Here is an 18,991-nt window from a genome sequence, read left to right on the forward strand (position 1 = left end):
GTCAGACTTCTGCTCAAGCCTAGACATTACCACCTCCTAGCTGTGTGATCTTAGGCAAGTTACTTAAGTTTTATGGGCTTCAATTTCCTCATCTATGACACATGAATAAAAATGGTATCTACCCGCAGAAGGCTGTTGAGATAATTTAAATTAATACATAAAAAATTCTTAGCCTGGCACATAATAAGTACTCAATGCCTGGTACATAATAAGTGCTCAAAAAAAAATTTATATCAGAGACAAAATAAATATATTCCCAGACTCAGGACTCAGGAACAGAGGAAGGCAGGGGTAAGCTAAGGTTATAAATATAGAGGGATTAAGTTAAAGCCTGCACACAAAAGGACTCTGGTGTCTCTCTTCTACCGGCTCTAGTATATCTATAGTCAGGCAATTAGTGAGTCCTTCTAGAGAATGTCAACTCTGAAGAGGCCTAAAGGTGTTAAAATGCAAAGGTGCACCAAAAAAAAGCCAATAGCTGGATGGATGATGATGATGATGGGAGGGTAAAAGGGTGGATGATGGGAGGGTAAAGGGTGAGTTAAAATTCAAATACACTGTAACAGGAAACCCAATTTCTGAAATTAACGAAAAAGCAATACACATTATATTAGAAATACGAAGCTAAACAGCAGAAGAAATAGCCCCCAAAAATAGAAGTCTACTGGGAATGGCACAAGACTGAGAGTGAGGAGAAAAAAGGAACAGGTTTCGTTGCTATTCCTGTAGGCCTTTTAGCACAAATAGACTATAGAACAAAATGTTAGCTATGATTCCGCTTTCCCTCTAAACTCTTCTGTACTAGGGGGTGGGTGAGTTAAAAAAAAAAAACCTACTGCTACTGCACTATAATTTTTGTTTTCTTTCACAGTAAGCTTGTATTTCTGTCATAATGGAGGGAAATCTAACTAAAAATTAAGTTATAAAGAAAAATAAAAACTAAAAAAATAATTTATTCTTCAATTCCAAATTCTGTAAGCTCAAGAATTAGGAATTATCATATTTTCTCACAGCTTCTCTCCCAAAGACAGATGGGTCTTTACTGATTCCAATGTGCTAAAGTCTACCTATGGCCCCCATCCAGTGCTTGAATTTCTTCTGCAGCATCCTAAAAACGGGGGTGGCAAGCTCAGGCAAGAACAGCTCTCGGATAGCTCTCTCCTGGGCAGTTAATCCCATCTACAGCACCTCTGCTTGGGAGCTCCTCTCTACTTGGAGTTAACTTTTGTTTCCCTATACCTAACTTCTGTTCACTACCTACTAATTCTGTTTTGTTTTTTAGTTTTTTTTTTTCCAGATAGGGTCTCACTCTGTAGCCCAGGCAGACCTCGGCTCACTTCAACCTCCGCATGCCGGGTTCAAGCGATTCTCCTGCCTCAGCCTCCCATGTAGCTGGGATTACAGGCGCACGTCACCATGCCCGGCTAATTTTTGTATTTTTAGTAGAGACGGAGTTTCACCATGTTGTAGGGGCTGTTCTCAAACTCCTGACCTCAAGTGATTGGTGAGCCTCAGCCTCTGAAAGTGCTGGGATTACAGGCATGAGCCACCGCGCCCAGCCAGTACCTACCAGTTCTGCTTCTACATCCTGGGCCATTTTTTTCTCTCTTTCATACATCAACTTTACTAATAGATGAAGTCAGCTATCAGGCCTACCCAAAACTTCTCTTGGTAAAATTTGTTCCCTAATATGCTCAAAAAAGGAACAGTTAAATCTATTATGCATGTATACTATGCAATACTCCATAGACACAACTATTTAAAATAATGAGACACAGAGAAATATCCACTACATGGTAAGTGTAAAAGCAAGCTACAGAACAAAATATATTTATTTTTGTTTCAAAACATATTATATGGATATATGTATTAATTTTTTTCCACATATAAAGATATAGATATCTTATAGACAGGATATATTCCACACTCTTTAACAGTGGTTACCCCAAGAAGTAGACAAAGGGCTTTCATTTTGTACTCTGCATATTAGTATTTTTAACGGCCGGGTGCAGTGGCTCACGCCTGTAATCTCAGCACTTTGGGAGGCCAAGGCGGGTAGATTACCTGAGATCAGGAGGTCGAGACCAGCCTGGCCAACATGGTGAAATCCCACCTCTACTAAAAATACAAAACTTAGCCGGGTGTGGTGGCATGCTTCTGTAATCCCAGCTACTCAGGAGGCTGAGGCAGGAGAATCACTTGAAACTGGGAGGCGTAGGCTGCAGTGAGCCAAGATTGCACCACTGCACTCCAGCATGGGTGACAGAGCAACACTCTGTCTCAAAAAAAAAAAAAAAAAATTTTTTAAATTATCAAGTATAGGTTTTGTGATGTTAAAATGTTAAAAATGTTGGAGGGAGGGGTTGAAAAATCTCTCACTTTATATCCTGTGTCTGACTAATAACACACTTCTGGAAGTCTACTGTAATGAGAAATCACAGACCAAATGCCCACTGGGCATCTCAGATGCTTTTTGGGACATCTCCCATTCACCCAACAAGTATCTGAATGACTACTGTGTATCAGGTACAATGCCAGAAGCTGAGAACACAGCAGTGAAATGGTACACAAGGTTCGTATTCTCACAGCACTTACCATCTTACAGGGAAGATACTCTTAACACAAATATTTGCAAAAAACTAACATGAAAATGACGGGAGACATGCAACCATAATAATCTCAAACTCACCACTTCCCCCTCAAATCTTCCATTAATGAGTATCTTCAACCAAGCCAGAAACCTAAAATCATCTTAACTTTTCCATTTCACTCATCACAATCGAATTAATGACTAAGTCCTCTTATTTCTACCATTTTTACATCTGCCTAACTTGGCTCCTTTCTTATTGCAACACTCATCGTCTCTAGCCTACACCACAGCAGTTCTCCTATGTTCACTCACTGTTGTCCCTTCAATCTCCTTTCTACTTGATGCTCTAAAGTTCTTTTTAAAATAAAAGCTCATCATGTTACTTTCTTGCCAAAATCTCTTAATGACTTCACAGTACATACAAGCTATGGTTCAAATTCATGAGTCTGGCAGACGAGGTTCTCCATGAGGACCCTGGTTTACCTTGGCTCTTGTCATATCACATTTCCCATACCACAATCCAGCTATCCTGATACCTGTAGTTCGCTATTGTACCATACTTGTTTCAAGCTGATAAGACTTTGCCTGTGCAGTGCCCTCTGCTTGGAATATATCTGGCAAACATCTACTTAACATACAAATTTAAAGTTATAAATTATCTGGCTGGGCGTGGCAGCTCACACCTGCAATCCCACCACTTTGGGAGGCCAATGAGAGCAGATCACCTGAGGTCAGTAGTTCAAGACCAGTCTGGCCAGCATGGCGAAACCCTGTCTCTATCAAAAATACAAAAATTAGCCAAGCGTGGTGGTGTGCACCTGTAATTCCAGCTACTCGGGAGGCTGAGGCAGAATTGCCTGAACCCAGGAGGTGGAGGTTGCAGTGAGCCAAGATCGCACCACTGCACTCCAGCCTGGGCGACAGAGCAAGATCTGTCTCAAAAAAATAAAATAAAATGAAGTTATAAATTATCTCATCTATGACGGCTTTTCTGACCATTAGTCCCCTCCAGTACAATTGATAACTTCCTTCTTTGTGCTTTCATCTCCACTAAATCTTAAATATAGTTATTGTATAGTACATATAAAGCTTTAGTACATGCACCTGTATGCAAATCCACCTCCTACTAATCATCAAGAATTTCTCATTTGTTTTTGTGTCCCCAGAGCCTAACACAGCACCTGGTACATAACTCATGGTCAACACCTACTGAATGAATGAATGAATATATGAGAAAAACTATGGCACAAAGACATTCACCAAACATTATGTAATCGAGGAAAAAAAAACAGAAAATGGTTAAGCAAATTACAGTTTATCAGACAATATACAGTCATTTAAAGTTGTTAAAGGCTACTCAAGCAGAAAAATGTCTAGACAGTACTAGGAGGCAAAAGCAAAATATAGAACATAGCACAATTACAAACTATGCTTTAAAAAATCATCTAGAAACTGAGCAGACATGCTGGCTCACAACTGTAATCCCAGCACTTTGGGAGGCTGAGGTGGGAGGATCGATTGAAGCCAGGAGTTCAAGACAAGCCTAAGCAACATAGCAAGACCTTGTCTCTATAAAAAATTTTTTAAAATTAGCCAGGCATGGTGGCGCACATCTGTAGACCTAGTTACTCAGGAGGATCACTTGAGCCTGGGATTTCAAGGTTGCAGCGAACTGTGATCATGCCTGTGACTAGCCACTGCACTCCTGCCTGGGCCACAGAGCAAGACCCTGTCTCAGAAACAACAACAACAAAAATCTATACATACAAAGTAGTAGTATCTGGTTAGGAGGTCTACAGAAAATACTAGTTATTTCTGTTTTATTTTCCATGATTTTCTAGAATAAGTATATATTACTATATAATAAAAACACACATACTTTTAATAGGTAAGAGTTCTTTTTTTTTTTTTTAAGAGACAAGGTTTATTGTTACCCAGGCACCGGAGTGCAGTGGCACAATCATGGCTCATTACAGCCTAGAACTCCTGGGCTCAAGTGATTCTCCCACTTCAGCCTCCTAAGTAGCCAGGACTACAGATGTGCACCACACACCCAGCTAATTTTTTTACTTTTTGTAGAGATAAGTTCTCACTGTGTTGGTCTCCTGGGCTCAAGGAATCCTCTCATCTCAGCCTTCCAAAGCTCTGGGATTACAGGCAAGAGCCAATGCATCTAGCCAGTTCTAAATTATATTATGATGATGGTTGCACAACTCTGAATATATAAAAACCTGTGAATGGTACACTCTAAATTTTATATTATGTGAAACACATACATACACACACACACCCCTCTTAAAACTGTTAAAAATATGTGTATCTATTTACATCTTTTTTTTTTTGAAACAGAGTCTTACTCTGTCACCCAGTCTGGAGCGCAGTGGATCTCAGCTCACTGCAACCTCTGCCTCCAGGGTTCAACTAATTCTCCTGCCTCCGTCTTCCAAGTGGCTGGGATTACAGGCACCCGCCACTATGCCTGACTAATTTTTGTATTTTTAGTAGAGATGGGGTTTCACCATGTTGGTCAGGCCAGTCTCGAACTCCAGACCTCAAGTCATCTACCTGCCTCAGCCTCCCAAAGTGCTTGGATTACAGGCATGAGCCACCATGCCGTATCTTTATTGCAATACAACAAAAAAGAAACAGAAAGGCGGTGGAAGGTACCTAAGAGATCCAGGCCAGTGCTTCCTGGATTATTAGATGTAAGAGAAAAGTTTTGGCCCAAGTCACCAGTACATTACTGGCCAAACTTCACTGTGACTCAAGCCTCCTCCCAATCCAATGCTTTATAATACCATTTAGACAAATGGAGATAGACTTAACCTTGATCGGATTAGGTCCTTTTTTTGGGCCCCAAATTCATTTAAAAAAAATGCTGCCCCAAAATAAAATTTTCTGAAGCAAATAGTTTCAGAGAGTAAGAGTGAAATCAATGGGAATTCATGTAACAGCAGATTTCAACTGTTTTTACATTTGCTATAAAACCTTAATAACTATATTTCATTGAAGGAATAGTCACACTTGTGATCACTAAAATTACTGAAATTCAATAACCTGGACAAAATTGGACTCAATGACTTCCAAGCTTCTGTCCTGAGACTTTTTATTCTAAATGAAAAGTCAATATCACAATTATACTACAATTACAATCTGAAAATATCTCATTTCAGTATTGAGATATTCTCAGCACCTGACACAGATCCATAATACAATGAATTTCTCCCAAGAAAGGTGCTTCAAGGACAGCATGGACTCAGAATCTACACAAACCATGATAAACTGTATTACTAATGGCTGAATATTTTAAAATCTAAGTATTAAAATATCTACAATGAGATTTGCAAACATGTAGTCATCATTCATTCTAACTCATATTTAAATATTAATTTAAAAATGTCTTACCATAAAGAACACACTGGATGGATGTGTGCACTAATTATTTTAGCAATGCCTCTTGTCAAGAAATCCCAGATGACAATTCGGCCATCATTACAGCCAACTGCAAGCAGTGTGCCCCATCTGTTAAAGGTGCAAGTCAAAGCCATGCTGATACAATCCAAAGTTCCATCAGCTTCCTAAAAGTTGAAACAAATACAAGAATAGAGACAACAATAGCCAGATATCCAAATTATTTCCTAAAGGTTCTTTATCACTTGTGATACTTTTATTGAATATAAATTACACTGTATACCAAAATAATCTGTGTCTTCTTATATCTATTAAAATAGCCAAAATGAAGAAACATTTATTAAAGCTAACCACAGACTCTGGAAACAGATGTGATCAATCCCTTACATCACTACTATAACTTTGTATAAACTTTCTGGAGGGCAAATAGGCAAAATATAACAGAAGTATTTAAGAAGTCATATCTATTGATGCAGTCATCATAATTCTGGGAATTTATTCCAAGAAATTAAAACAAAAAGAATTTAAAAGAATTTTTTTTTAAGAATTAAAAAAAAACACCCTGGAATAGCCTACAAAGCATAACATTAGAGAAGTCAAATTATTTCATATCAATAGCAAGCTATTTAAAATAACTACAATGTCTATCCTCAAACATTCAAGTGTTACAAAATAGTTTTACACTTAAAAAAAGTAAAGCACATGTATAGCATACATTTTGCTTTACTACGTAAAAACATTGATCAAAACAAGAAAAGCACACAAAAAAATCTACGATGGTGTTATTTGTGAAAAATCCTTCAATGAAAGTTTTTCTTTTATTTAAAGGAAAATGAACTGTAAGATTACAAGATCATGATAAGATTTCTAGCTCACTTTGCCTATTTCCTCCCTGATCAATATTATACACTAGTTCCTTATCATAGCAAAACATATATTATCACACTTAATGCTTCTTTGTCAAAACACAAGGATCAAAAAGTATTTTCTGTTCTAACATAAACATCTACAAGTTACTATGTTCCTAAAATCACCGCAATACTATACTCTTACCTCTGGATAGTTCTGCCCAAAGGACTCTGCAACAAAGCAAAGAAAGAGTTGATGGAACATGTACCACATAGCAAGGATCATACAACTCGTGAGCAGTGTATAGCAGTGGCTGACAAAACGAAAATGAAAGGGGGATATGACGCCCTTTCAGGCATTCCATGAGGCCACACAGATTTTCAAGATTCTGCTAAGATGACTTGTTTACTCAAAAGTATACAGATGAGCTTTCCTGAGACTATATGACCTGGGATGTTGCAACAGAGTGAAGGCAGGAGCAGATAGGAGAAGTTCCCCAACTTCTATTCAGGCAAACATTCAAGACATTTGTAAAAATGTCACAACAGTGGCATTTTCCTCACTAAATACTTTGTTTTTGAAAACAAAGTAACTACTTACATAAACATGTAACGGATTTATTATGGTTATTTCTAAATAATGTGCTTTAAAAATATTATCTCAGTTCTAACTTCTAAATTGGTAAACACTAGTAGGTAGATATCACCTACATAAACAAAAACTCTTTGGGGGTCCTCTACTTCTTAAAAGTGTAATGGGATCCTGATACTAAAAAGTGTGACAACTGCTGACATATCCAAGTTATCAATAGTCTCTCTCCATCACACCCTTTGGGCATTTCACAATTTATTTCCATATTTACTAAGGTAAGAGCAAGGAGCTGGGCTTGGTGGCTCATGCGTGTAATCTTAGCACTCTGGGAGGCCAAGGCGGGCAGATCACAAGGGAGTTCGAGACTGGCCTAGCCAACATGGTGAAACCCCGTCTCTACTAAAAATACAAAAATTAGCCGGGTGTGGTGGTGTGCACATGTAATCCCAGCTACTCAGGAGGCTGAGGCAGGAGAATCACTTGAAACCGGGAGGTGGAGGTTGCAGCGAGCTGAGATCGTGCCACTGCACTCCAACCTGGGTGACAGAACAAGACTGCATTTCAAAAAAAGAGCAAGGAAGGGCAAGAGTCAATTTGTATCAGTCAAATTATCATAATTACTCTTTGAAACCTTGAAACCTTTACTAAAAGCAGCGATCACACCCCTTCCTGACTAATAACAGCATTTAGGTTGTGACAGCAAATAGTAGTTGATTAAACACGAAATTCTCTTTATTTCTTTCAGGTTTTTGGGGGGTATTTTTGTTTGTTTGTTTTTTCTTGACCAGCCTGGTTTTTTTTTGTTTGTTTGTTTTTTTGAGACGGAGTCTCGTTCTGTCACCCAAGCTGGAGTGCAGTGGCACGATCTTGGCTCACCGCAACGGCTGCTTCCCAGGTTCAAGCGCTTCTCCTGCCCCAGCCTCCCGAGCAGCAGCTGGGATTACAGGCACGTGGCACCATGCCCGGCTAATTTTGTATTTTTAGTAGAGATGTGGTTTGGCCATGTTGGCCAGGCTGGTCTCAAACTTCTGACCTCAAGGTATCCACCTGCCTCAGCCTCCCAAAGTGCTGGGATTACCGGCGTGAGCCACCACGCCCAGCCTAGTCCTTAGAAATTTATGTGTAAAAAGCCCACGTGGTGGCTCACGCCTGTAATCCCAGCACTTTCGGAGGCCAAGGCGGGTGGATCACCTGAGGTCGGGAGTTCAAAACCAGTCAGACCAACATGGAGAAACCCTGTCTCTACTAAAAATACAAAATTAGCCAGGCGTGGTGGCACATGCCTGTAATCCCAGCTACTCCAGAGGCTGAGGCAGGGGAACCTCTTGGACCTGGGAGGCAGAGGTTGCAGTGAGCTGAGATCGCACCATTGCATTTCAGCCTGGACAACAAGAGGGAAACTCTGTCTCAAAAAAATAATAATAAAAATAAACAAATTTATGTGTAAATGTGTTTATATGAGCAAAGAAAAAGGTATAAAAGGATAAACCCCACTTAAAATTTGGGATGGGGAGACTTTTTTTCTGTATGTGTGTGTATATATATCCATATATAGATATCCATATATATATCCATATATGTATTTATTTGAGACAGAGTTCGCTCTTGTCCCCCAGGTTGTAGTGCAATGATGTCGGCTCCCTCCAACCTCTGTCTCGCAGGTTCAAGTGATTCTCCTGCCTCAGCCTCCCGAGTAGCTGGGATTACAGGCACGGGCTGCCATGCATGGCTAATTTTTGTATTTTTAGTAGAGACAGGGTTTCACCACCTTGGACAGGCTGGTCTTGAACTCCTGACCTCAGGTGATCCACCCGCTTTGGCTTCCCAAAGTGCTGGGATTACAGGCGTGAGCCACCGCACCTGGCCTCAACTGCTTGTAATTGCTTTTAGCTGGATTCCCATAGCTCATTCATTTATTGTGGTTCTATATGATACACAGTTACTTGTTTGTCTCTCCTCTTAGCTCTATTTACCAGGGCAAAAGTATCTTATTTCAATGTTTTTCAAACAGTAGGAGGCAACCCACCATAAATGGATACATTAATTTAGTGAGTTGGAACAAGTGTTTCAATAGATTAGAAAATATCAACCAGGTGCAGTGGCTCACACCTGTAATCCCAGCACTTTGGGAGGCCAAGGCGGGCAGATCACGAGGTCAGGAGTTCGAGACCAGCTGAGGCAACATGGTGAAACTCCGTCTCTACTAAAAACACAAATAGAAAAAAATTAGCCGGGCATGGTGGTACACGCCTGTAATCCCAGCTACTCGGGAGGGTGAGGCAGGAGAATTGCTTGAACCCAGGAGGCGGACGTTGCAGTGAGCCAAGATCACGCCATTGCACTCCAGCCTGGGCAACAGAAGCAAGACTCTGTCTAAAGGGGGAAAAAAAAAGAAGAAAAGAAAATATCAGAGGACACTGAACATAACAAGGATTAAGTATAATCCTAAGAAATTTAGTTACACGTGTGTGTGTATGTACATATAGTGAACTGTGATAGAATATATATTTCTTACTGTGATTTGTGGTAAAAATAAGTTTGACGAATGATCTTATTTAACTGTATCTCCAGTGCACACAGCAGGGGCTCAAAAAGTGGTTGCAGAAGTAAAACTACTGTCCACCTATGAGCCACTTGAGTAACCACATTAAAAATACATTGTCATTCATTTCCTTCATCTGGCCAGATGTCCTTCAATATGCTTCCAAAATCACATTACTTCTGTTCCTTTCCTTTTATCTGTAGTCATTAACTTTCTCACTTTAAAATACAGTCATTTTCAGAGATTGTTATCTTTCGGACCCAGGCTTCTTTAATTTGTCTAACCTTTCAGTGCTAAATATTCCTTCCTGGCTGGGCACGGTGGCTCACACTTGTAATCCTAGCACTTTCGAAGGCCAAGGTGGGCAGATCACTTGAGGTCAGGAGTTCGTGACCAGCCTGGCCAACATGGTGAACCCCAGTCTCTACTAAAAATACAAAAAATATAGCCAAGTGTGGTGTTAGGTGCCTGTAATCCCAGCTACTCAGGAGGGCTGAGGTAGGAGAATCAGTTGAACCTGGGAAGTGCAAGTTGCAGTCAGCCGATTGTGCCACTGCACGCCAGCCTGGGCAACAGAGCCAGACTCCGTCTCAAAAGATAAATAAAAATAAATATTCCTTCCTAAGTTTTATCCTAATGAGTCTTCTGTATCAATCATGAAAAGCCTTTTGCAAGTCCCTGCTACTCTTTCAAAGTGCTAGTGTTATCACCTTTCTTCCATCCTTAAGTTTTTAAAAATAAGGGTCAACCTTTTGCCCTTGTCTCCCACACCATTCTAAAATCATTGTAATCTGGCTTCTGTTCCAAGCTGCCAAAGGACTAATCAGAGCAACCCATTCTCAGCCCTCAGACTCAACTGCTCTGATTGGCTTCTATGAAGACACCACAGCAATCTGTACTCTCTTCTTCCTCTACATAGATTAATATATGTAAAGAAGGCACTTGAAAATCTGCCTAGCTCAGAGAAAGTACTTTATAACTGTTAGCTAACTTATTATCTTCATTTACTACTCCTCTTAACCCCTAACTACAGATTGTGTGCTTGGCAATTTTCTTTTCTCCCCCTACCACTTTTTCCCTTGATCATGCCTTGATCTATTCACAAGGTTTCAATGAGCCCATCTGTAAGATTACAAATCTCTCCCATAAATCCAAACCTGTCTCCTCACCCCTAGACCACATTCAACATCTCCAAAGCTGTCTTTTTCCAATGTCCTTACACTTTATCAATAGCATCATTATTTGCTCTCATAATTTTTCACGTAACTGTCTTACTCGTCACTACTACATGCAATCTATTTGTCATCCCTACCTCCTCAATGTCTTTTCTATTTCCTAGCTCAGGCCTTCCTTATCACTCATATAATCTACCCCTCCAAACTGGTTTTACACTCCTCCAAAACTGAACTCCACATTGCTGTAAGACAAACCTTACAGACTCACAGCTCTGATTGAGTTACTAAGTCAAAACCCTTCAGTGGATCTACCCTACCTTCCCTAAAAAGCCCAAACTTTTCAGTTAGGCATTCGAGAACCAACACAAAATAGATGGCACCAATCCCATCCCTTGGCATTCTCTTTATCCACAACCTGACCAAGCAGGAAAATTCATCCCTCCCATATCTTCATACTTCAGCCTGTTGATATTTCACCAACCTTAAAAATCCACTTACGGTGGGACACTTTGGGAGGCTAAGGTGGATGGATTGCTTGGGGCCAGGAGTTTGAGACCAGCCTGGCCAACGCAGTGAAACCCCATCAATACTAAAAATACAAAAATTAGCCAGGCGTGGCAGTGCGTATCTGTAGTACCAGCTACTCAGGAGGCTGAAGCATGAGAATCACTTGAACCCAGGAGAAGGAGGTTGCAGTGAGCCAAGACTATGCCACTACCCTCCAGCCTGGGTGACAGCACGAGACTGCCTTAAAAAAACAACAACAACAAAAAAAAAACTTAAAACTCCAACTCCTCCACAGGTTTTGGGGGGTTTGTTTTTCCTGGTTGACTTCTTCCCTTGCCCCAAAGACATTCACTCTCTGTTCCAAATATTCTTAGCAACTGGTAATGCCTCTTTCAGGCCTGCCTACATTCTGCAATATCCTATGGCTATTTTACATAATCACCTTAAACTCCCTACTTAATGAAAAGCTCTTTAAGGCAAAGATCATTTTTTATGTATCTTTGTAGCCCTTTTGACAACACATCTTCTGATTTTCTTTAAAGAGAAACCTAACCATTAGGAACAGCAAGTCGTGCAGAAGTCCTTGAAAACCTCGGTTACCCCTAGGGTACTATGCTAAACGTCACCTAATGAAAGTCCAGGAGAAAGGACCTGCAGTTTTTAAATAATGTGGATAAGAGGTAAGGAGGAAATGACTCAAAGTGAGGATAACAAAAGACAACTTCCTCCGTATTTCACACCTCAGTGTTTTACACACCGTCCCTAGTAAAGGACCTTAAACAGAAAATTAGGATAATTGGATTCCAGTGCCAACTATGCCATTTACTTGCTTAGTGCCTAGCCATTACCTCTGAGCCTTTATTCATCCGTTCAATGAGGCTTCTATCAGAAGATCTCCAAGTCCCCTCCTTGGACATCTCGTTTCTACAAAAAGATTAACCTGTCCAGGAACCCAATTCCCTGACAAGTCTTCAAAGCTTCATCCCAAGCCTCACTTCTTCAAATTCTATCTCCAACAACTCTGGTCCTGGCTGCTCTGGGCTACTTCAACACCTGTGATCCTTATAATCAAAGCTAAGTCACAAACTGTCCCCATCGCTCCATAACTGATACGAAAGTGGCCTCGGGAGGGGCAATGCAATCTACTCGGGCAGAAGGTGCACTTCCTCCTCCTGCTGCTGCTCCACATCAGGTGTGCCCAATGATCCAGAGCAGAACAGGGTCCCTAAGGTTGCAGCCTGACTCCCCTCCCGCCTGGGTTTCCTCCTTTCCAGTCCCCAACGCTTCTCTATAACGCAACCACAGCCCTTCTCACCCAGCAACTCGAGGTTCATCCCTGCGGACTGTGACCGCCCGGTCTCAGCTCCGGCAACAACGCCTTCTCCCCGGCCGGCTTCAGCAACTTGCGTCTAAGGGGTGGACGCCGCGAAGAGCCTGGCGCAAGCTCCGGAGACTTTCGGACTTAGAAGGCCCCGCGGCTTCCGCTTTCTTCCCCCGCCTTCCTTGTTCGTTTCAGATGGGCTGCCCAAATATATGCCTGATCAAAATCAAGGATAAACTTCCTCGGAAACAATTAATTATGATCTTTGCTGAGGTACAACAAAGTTATCGTCACTAGCGAGTTTAAATAGCGCGAGAATTTAAGGCTATTTGCTCCGGGAACATGTAGATGAGCTAGAAATTCCAGGCATACAGTTAACCTACTAGTTCTTGGCCTGTTGTGTTCAGTGGAGTTGTCCGGGCGGGCTACCTCAGATTCCGCAGGAAAGGTTCCGGGCAAGTCCTACTAATGCAGGAAAGGAGGGAAGGTCGTCCCCTAGTGCTCAGGTGTGTAGCGCTTCTGACCTCACCAACGCGTGTACTTACCCTGAATGTAGGCGGCGTTGCAGGCTGTTCCAGTCTCGTGAAAAGTATTTCTCATTTGTAAAGATATGCCATTAATCCTACAGAAAGGTACGACAATATATGTTAGGCCTGTTTATGTTAGGATAATAAAAACCTTACTATCTAAGATTTTACCGTTTACCCAGTGTTAACCGGGACGCTGTGAAAAAGAATTGGAATGAGGGGTGCACTGAGTTTCCCGGAGCTCAATCATACAGAACTCCAACGAGATACCCAAAGCAATTAGAGAAGGCCAGTTACTGGTATCTAGCGAAGGAGCAAATTTTATATGAATAAATTCCTACTATAAATGCTGTGGCTCATCAGAAAAAGGAAAGAACGTCAAAGGCTCGCTACAGAAAATAGTACTCGGGCTAGGTCTCCGACAATGGAAAAGTACACATACACAAGGTTATTAATTGCCGTATTGTCTGCAATTGCAAACTTTTGGAAACAATAATGAAACTTTTGAATTAGGGAGCCCAGCATTTTCATTTTTGCACAGGGCCCTGCAAAATTATATAGCTAGTCCAGTCCGCCTCTGCTTGACAAATTTGCAGAAAAGCCTCATTCACACAGTGCACCCTGTCCCCGGGCCCCAGTTGATTGCTCTTTCAGTAAGCTCCTGACCTAAGCTCAACCCAATTAAATTCCTTTCCCAAGAATTTGGAATGGGAATTAAGTGGCCCCCACAGTCTGACACATCGATTGAAGAGAATAAGTGTGAATTAAGGAGCTATTTAAGGCTCCTAATAATAGATGGACACCATGGTAGTTGGCTGCAGGTTGCAGAATGAAGCAGAGGTCCAGAAACAAGTCAAAGATAAAATACTTTCTGTATCTAATTAGTTCCCAAGAACATGTTACATTAATGTCTTCTATTTCCATTATCCTTAGACCTTTGTAAAGTATGCCTTTTGCAGCCGGGCGCGGTGGCTCACACCTGTAATCCCAGCACTTTGGGAGGCCGAGGTGGGCGGATCACCTGAGGTCAGGAGTTCGAGACCAGCCTGATCAATGTGGACAAACCCTGTCTCTACTAAAAATACAAAATTAGTTGGGCGTGGTGGCTCAGCTACTCAGGAGGCTGAGGCAGGCGAATCGTTTGAACCTGGGAGGGGGAGGTTTCGGTGAGCCAAGATCGCACCATTGCACTCCAGCCTGGGTAACAGAGTGAGACTCCGTCTCAAAAAAAAAAAAATCCACAGTTTTTCTGCTCTCCAAAGATAAAGGAAAACTTTGCATAAAGGCAAAAGCAACAAAGAAAAATATTATGTGAAAACAACAGCCTAGTTTCCTCTAAATTCTCTGACTCTCAAATCCAAAGTAATCATATCTATATATTTAGAGATATGGTCTCACTTCGTCGCCCAGGCTGGAATGCAGTGAAGAAACCATAGCTCACTACTGTAACCTTAAATTCCTGGGCACAAGTGATCCTCCTGCCTCAGCCTCCCAAAATGCAGGGATTACACTACCACGCCTGATTCCAATGTAATAATTTTTATAGATCGGATGCTAATATAGCTGATGAAGTTAAAATTAAAGCTGTTAAAAATAAAAATAGTGAGGCCAGGCATGGTGGCTCATGCCTGTAATCTCAGCACTTTGGGAGGTGGAGGCCAGGCGTATCACGAGGTCAGGAGTTCTAGACCAGCCTGACCAACAAGGTGAAACTCCGTCTCTACTAAAAATACAAAAATTAGCCAGGCGTGGTGGCACATGCCTGTAATCCCAGCTACTAGGGAAGCTGAGGCAGGAGAATCACTTGAACCTGGGAGGTGGAGGTTGCGGTGAGCCAAGATCATGCCATTGCACTCCAGCCTGGGTGACAGCAAGACTTCATCTCAAAATAAATAAATAAACAAATAAATAAATAAATAAAATGAAGATAAAAATAGTGTTAGAAAAACCCTGAGGAATTTTCTTTTTTCTTTTTTTTTTTTTTGAGAGAGATTCTTGCTCTTGCCACCCAGGCTGGAGTGCAATGGTGCAATCTCAACTCAGCGCCTGGCCCACTGAGGGATTTTCAATACACCTTTTTCCTAACACCTCTTTTTCCCTTTCTACCCCTCAATCCTATTTGGACTTTTTTTTTTTTTTTTTTTTTTTTCTTTTTTTCTTTTTTTGAGACAGAGTCTCACTCTGTCGTCCAGGCTGGAGTGCAGTGGCATAATCACAGCTCACTGCAGCTCAACCTCCAGGCTCAAGTGATTTTCTCACCTCAGTACCCCCAAGTAGCTTGGACTATAGGCAGGTACCAACATGCCCAGCTAATTTTTGTATTTTTTGTAAAGACGGGGATTCGCCATGTTGCCCAGGCTGGACTTGAACCCCTGGGCTCAGGCTATCTCCCCACGTCAGCCCCGCGGGTGGTGAGTCACCATGCCTGGCTTTTTTTCCAGATCTCAGCTCACTTGCAAGCTCCGCCTCCGAGGTTTACGCTATTCTCCTGCCTCAGCCTCCCGAGTAGCTGGGACTACAGGCGCCCGCCACCTGGCCCGGCTAGCTTTTTTTTGTAGTATTTTTTTAGTAGAGACGGGGTTTCACCGTATTAGCCAGGATGGTCTCGAGCTCCTGACCTCGTGATCCACCCGTCTTGGCCTCCCAAAGTGCTGGGATTACAGGCTTGAGCCACTGCACCCGGCCTTTTCTTTTTAAAAAAAAAAAAAAAGTTTAAATAACCTGTAAAAATTAGAGAGCAAGCCATGGCACTTCAAAACAAGGGAAGTGATCTATTTGACAATGCCAAATCTCATCAGTAGTCAGTAAAATGCAAAGCCACAATTAGATACTTACAACCACAAAGTTGACAAACTAAAAAGAAATCTCCCAAAATTCTTGTAAGAGAATTCTCTTAAGAGAATGTGAATCAGTACAACCACATTGGAAAACAATTTCTTGTTATGTAGTAAAAATGACCTTGTTTACATTTTTATACACTATGACCAGGAAATTCTACCTTTAGGTATATATTGTAGAAAAACTCTTGCACAAGTGCATCAGGAAACATGTACAATGGACACAGTACCATTGTTCATAATAGCAAAAAAAATCACAAATAACCCAAATATATCTAAAACTGTAGAATGGCCATATCCTGATATATTCATATAATGAAATATGAATGAAATCAGCAATAAGCAGCTAATTGGCCCCCCTGCTACCTACCTCTCTTCTACTGAAACTCATTCTTTTCCAGTCACATTGGCACTGCCTTGCTATTATATGAGCTTGCTAAGCACTTTATTCCTACAGGAATGTAGCGCTTTTATTCCCTCTGCCCGAATCCCTCTTTCTTTCTTTGTGTGTGTGTGTGTGATGGAGTCTTGCTCTGTCGCCCGAGCTGGAGTGCAGTGGTGCAATCTCCACTCACTGCAACCTCCACCTCTCGGGTTCAAGCAATTCTCCTGCCTCAGCCTCCCAAGTAGCTGGGATTACAGGCATGCCCCACCATGCCCAGCTAATTTTTGTATTTTTAGTAGAGACAGGGTTTCACCATGTTGGTCAGGCTGGTCTCAAACTCCTGACCTCAGGTGATCCACCCACCTCAGCCTCCCAAAGTGCTGGGATTACAGGCGCGAGTCACCGTGCCCGGCCCCTACTTCATTTTACTTCATGGTAGTTATCACCGCTTGTCCCATTATACATTGATTCATTTATGTTTCTTGATTGTCTCCCTTTTACAAGAGTGTAAGCTCCTTAAAGGCAAGTACTTTGTCAATTTTATTCACAGATATACCATTGTGCCTAGAAAAGAAAGGGCATACAGGTGCTTTAATATGTATTTGTAAAATATTTGCAAAATAAATGAATCAGTGTAATTAATACAAAGATTTTTTCAGACTGGCTTCAGAGACAGAGGCTTTCAGACTGGCATAAGAAATTAAAAATAGGAGCTGGGCATGGTGGCTCACTCCTGTAATCCCAGCATTTTGGGAGGCCGAGGCGGGCGGATCACAAGGCTGGGAGATCGAGGCCATCCTGGCTAGCATGGTGAAACCCCATCTCTACTAAAAATCCAAAAGAAAATTAGCTGGGCGTGGTGGTGGGTGCCTATGTTCCCAGTTACTTGGGGGTGCTGAGGCAGGAGAATGGCGTGAACCTGAGAGGCAGAACTTGCAGTGAGCCGAGATCGGACCACTGCACTCCAACCTGGGCAACAAAGCGAGACTCCGTCTCAAAAAAAAAAGAAAAGGAAATTAAAAATAATCCTTTTTATTCATTCTGCAGAAGATAAACGAATACATTGAGATGGCCATCTCAAAACCTAAAGGCTGTTCCAGCTTTTTACAGTTTTTGGAAATAAAAACTAAACTTTTTTTGTACGAAACCCTCAGCAGTTCATTGTGATTTCAGATTATATCTAAAGTGATCAACAGTAATACAATTTATGAGCCATGGTTATCGCTCACATTAGTTATTCTTTTTTTAACTATATATATAGTTAACATTATATAACTATATTATATATTATATGTAACTATATTATATATAATGTATAAAATATATATATATATTTTAGAGATGGGGGTCTCCCTATGTGGCCCAGGCTGGTCTCAAACTCCTGGGCTCAAGTGATCCTCCCACCTCAGTCTCCCAAAGTGCTGAGATTACAGGCATGAGCCACCAGGCCTGGCCTAGTTATGCTTCATGACTTCACATAATTATTTAAAACATGTCTTATGATTCTTGATAAATAAAAAATTTATATTTTAGATGAGTAATAAGACCATATGCCAGTAGAAACCCTTGTTCTTTACATTGTATAATAGTGTAGAAAAACATAGAGAAGTCTGCCACTTAAAAAATAAAGCAGAGAGATGAGAATAAAATAATTATAAAAGACTACTTTTTGTATCACTTCATGACAAGTAATTTAAAAGTCTAAAGGAGGCCGAGTGTGGTGGCTCTCACTTGTAATCACAGTACTTAGGGAGACTGAGGCATGAGGATCACTTGAGCCCAGGAGTTCGAGACCAGCCTGGGCAAAATAGTGAGACCTTGTCTCTAAAAAAGATTAAAAAATGGCCGGGCACGGTGGCTCACACCTGTAATCCCAGCGCTTTGGGAGGCCAAGGTAGGTGGATTACGAGGTCAGGAGTTCGAGATCAGCCTGGCCGACATGGTGAAAACCCATCTCTACTAAAAATACAAAAATTAGCTGGGCATGGTGGCGGGCGCCTGTAGTCCCAGCTACTCGGGAGGCTGAAGCAGGAGAATCACTTGAACCCAGGAGGCGGAGGTTGCAGTGAGCCAAGATCACACCACTACACTCCAAACTGGGTGACAGAGTGAGGCTCTGTTTCAAAAATAAAAATAAAAGAAATGATGTTAACCTTCTTTGAATTGCATTGTATGAAATGTTATTAATATATGTTCCACAATTGTATGAGACTCCCAAAATTCTAATATGTCTTGCATATGCTGTCAGTTGTAATT

General features: G+C 41.4%; 1 protein-coding gene across 4 annotated transcripts in view; it reads right to left on the reverse strand.

The window, feature by feature from the left end:
- The window catches only part of RBBP5 (RB binding protein 5, histone lysine methyltransferase complex subunit), a 36,649-nt gene extending 23,501 nt beyond the window's left edge, over positions 1–13,148 (reverse strand). For all 4 annotated transcript variants that reach the window (XM_023186893.2, XM_023186892.2, XM_023186891.2 and 1 more), the window contains exons 1-3: positions 12,981–13,148; positions 7,055–7,080; positions 5,996–6,168 (exon numbers count right to left, since the gene is read on the reverse strand). In XM_023186893.2, coding sequence (XP_023042661.1) covers positions 5,996–6,168; positions 7,055–7,080; positions 12,981–12,999 — 218 coding nt within the window. In that variant the 5' untranslated portion in view covers positions 13,000–13,148. The remainder of the gene's footprint in view (positions 1–5,995; positions 6,169–7,054; positions 7,081–12,980) is intronic.
- Positions 13,149–18,991: the final 5,843 nt, after the last annotated feature.

Source organism: Piliocolobus tephrosceles, chromosome 1, assembly GCF_002776525.5.
Source record: "Piliocolobus tephrosceles isolate RC106 chromosome 1, ASM277652v3, whole genome shotgun sequence".
Classification (NCBI taxonomy): domain Eukaryota; kingdom Metazoa; phylum Chordata; class Mammalia; order Primates; family Cercopithecidae; genus Piliocolobus; species Piliocolobus tephrosceles.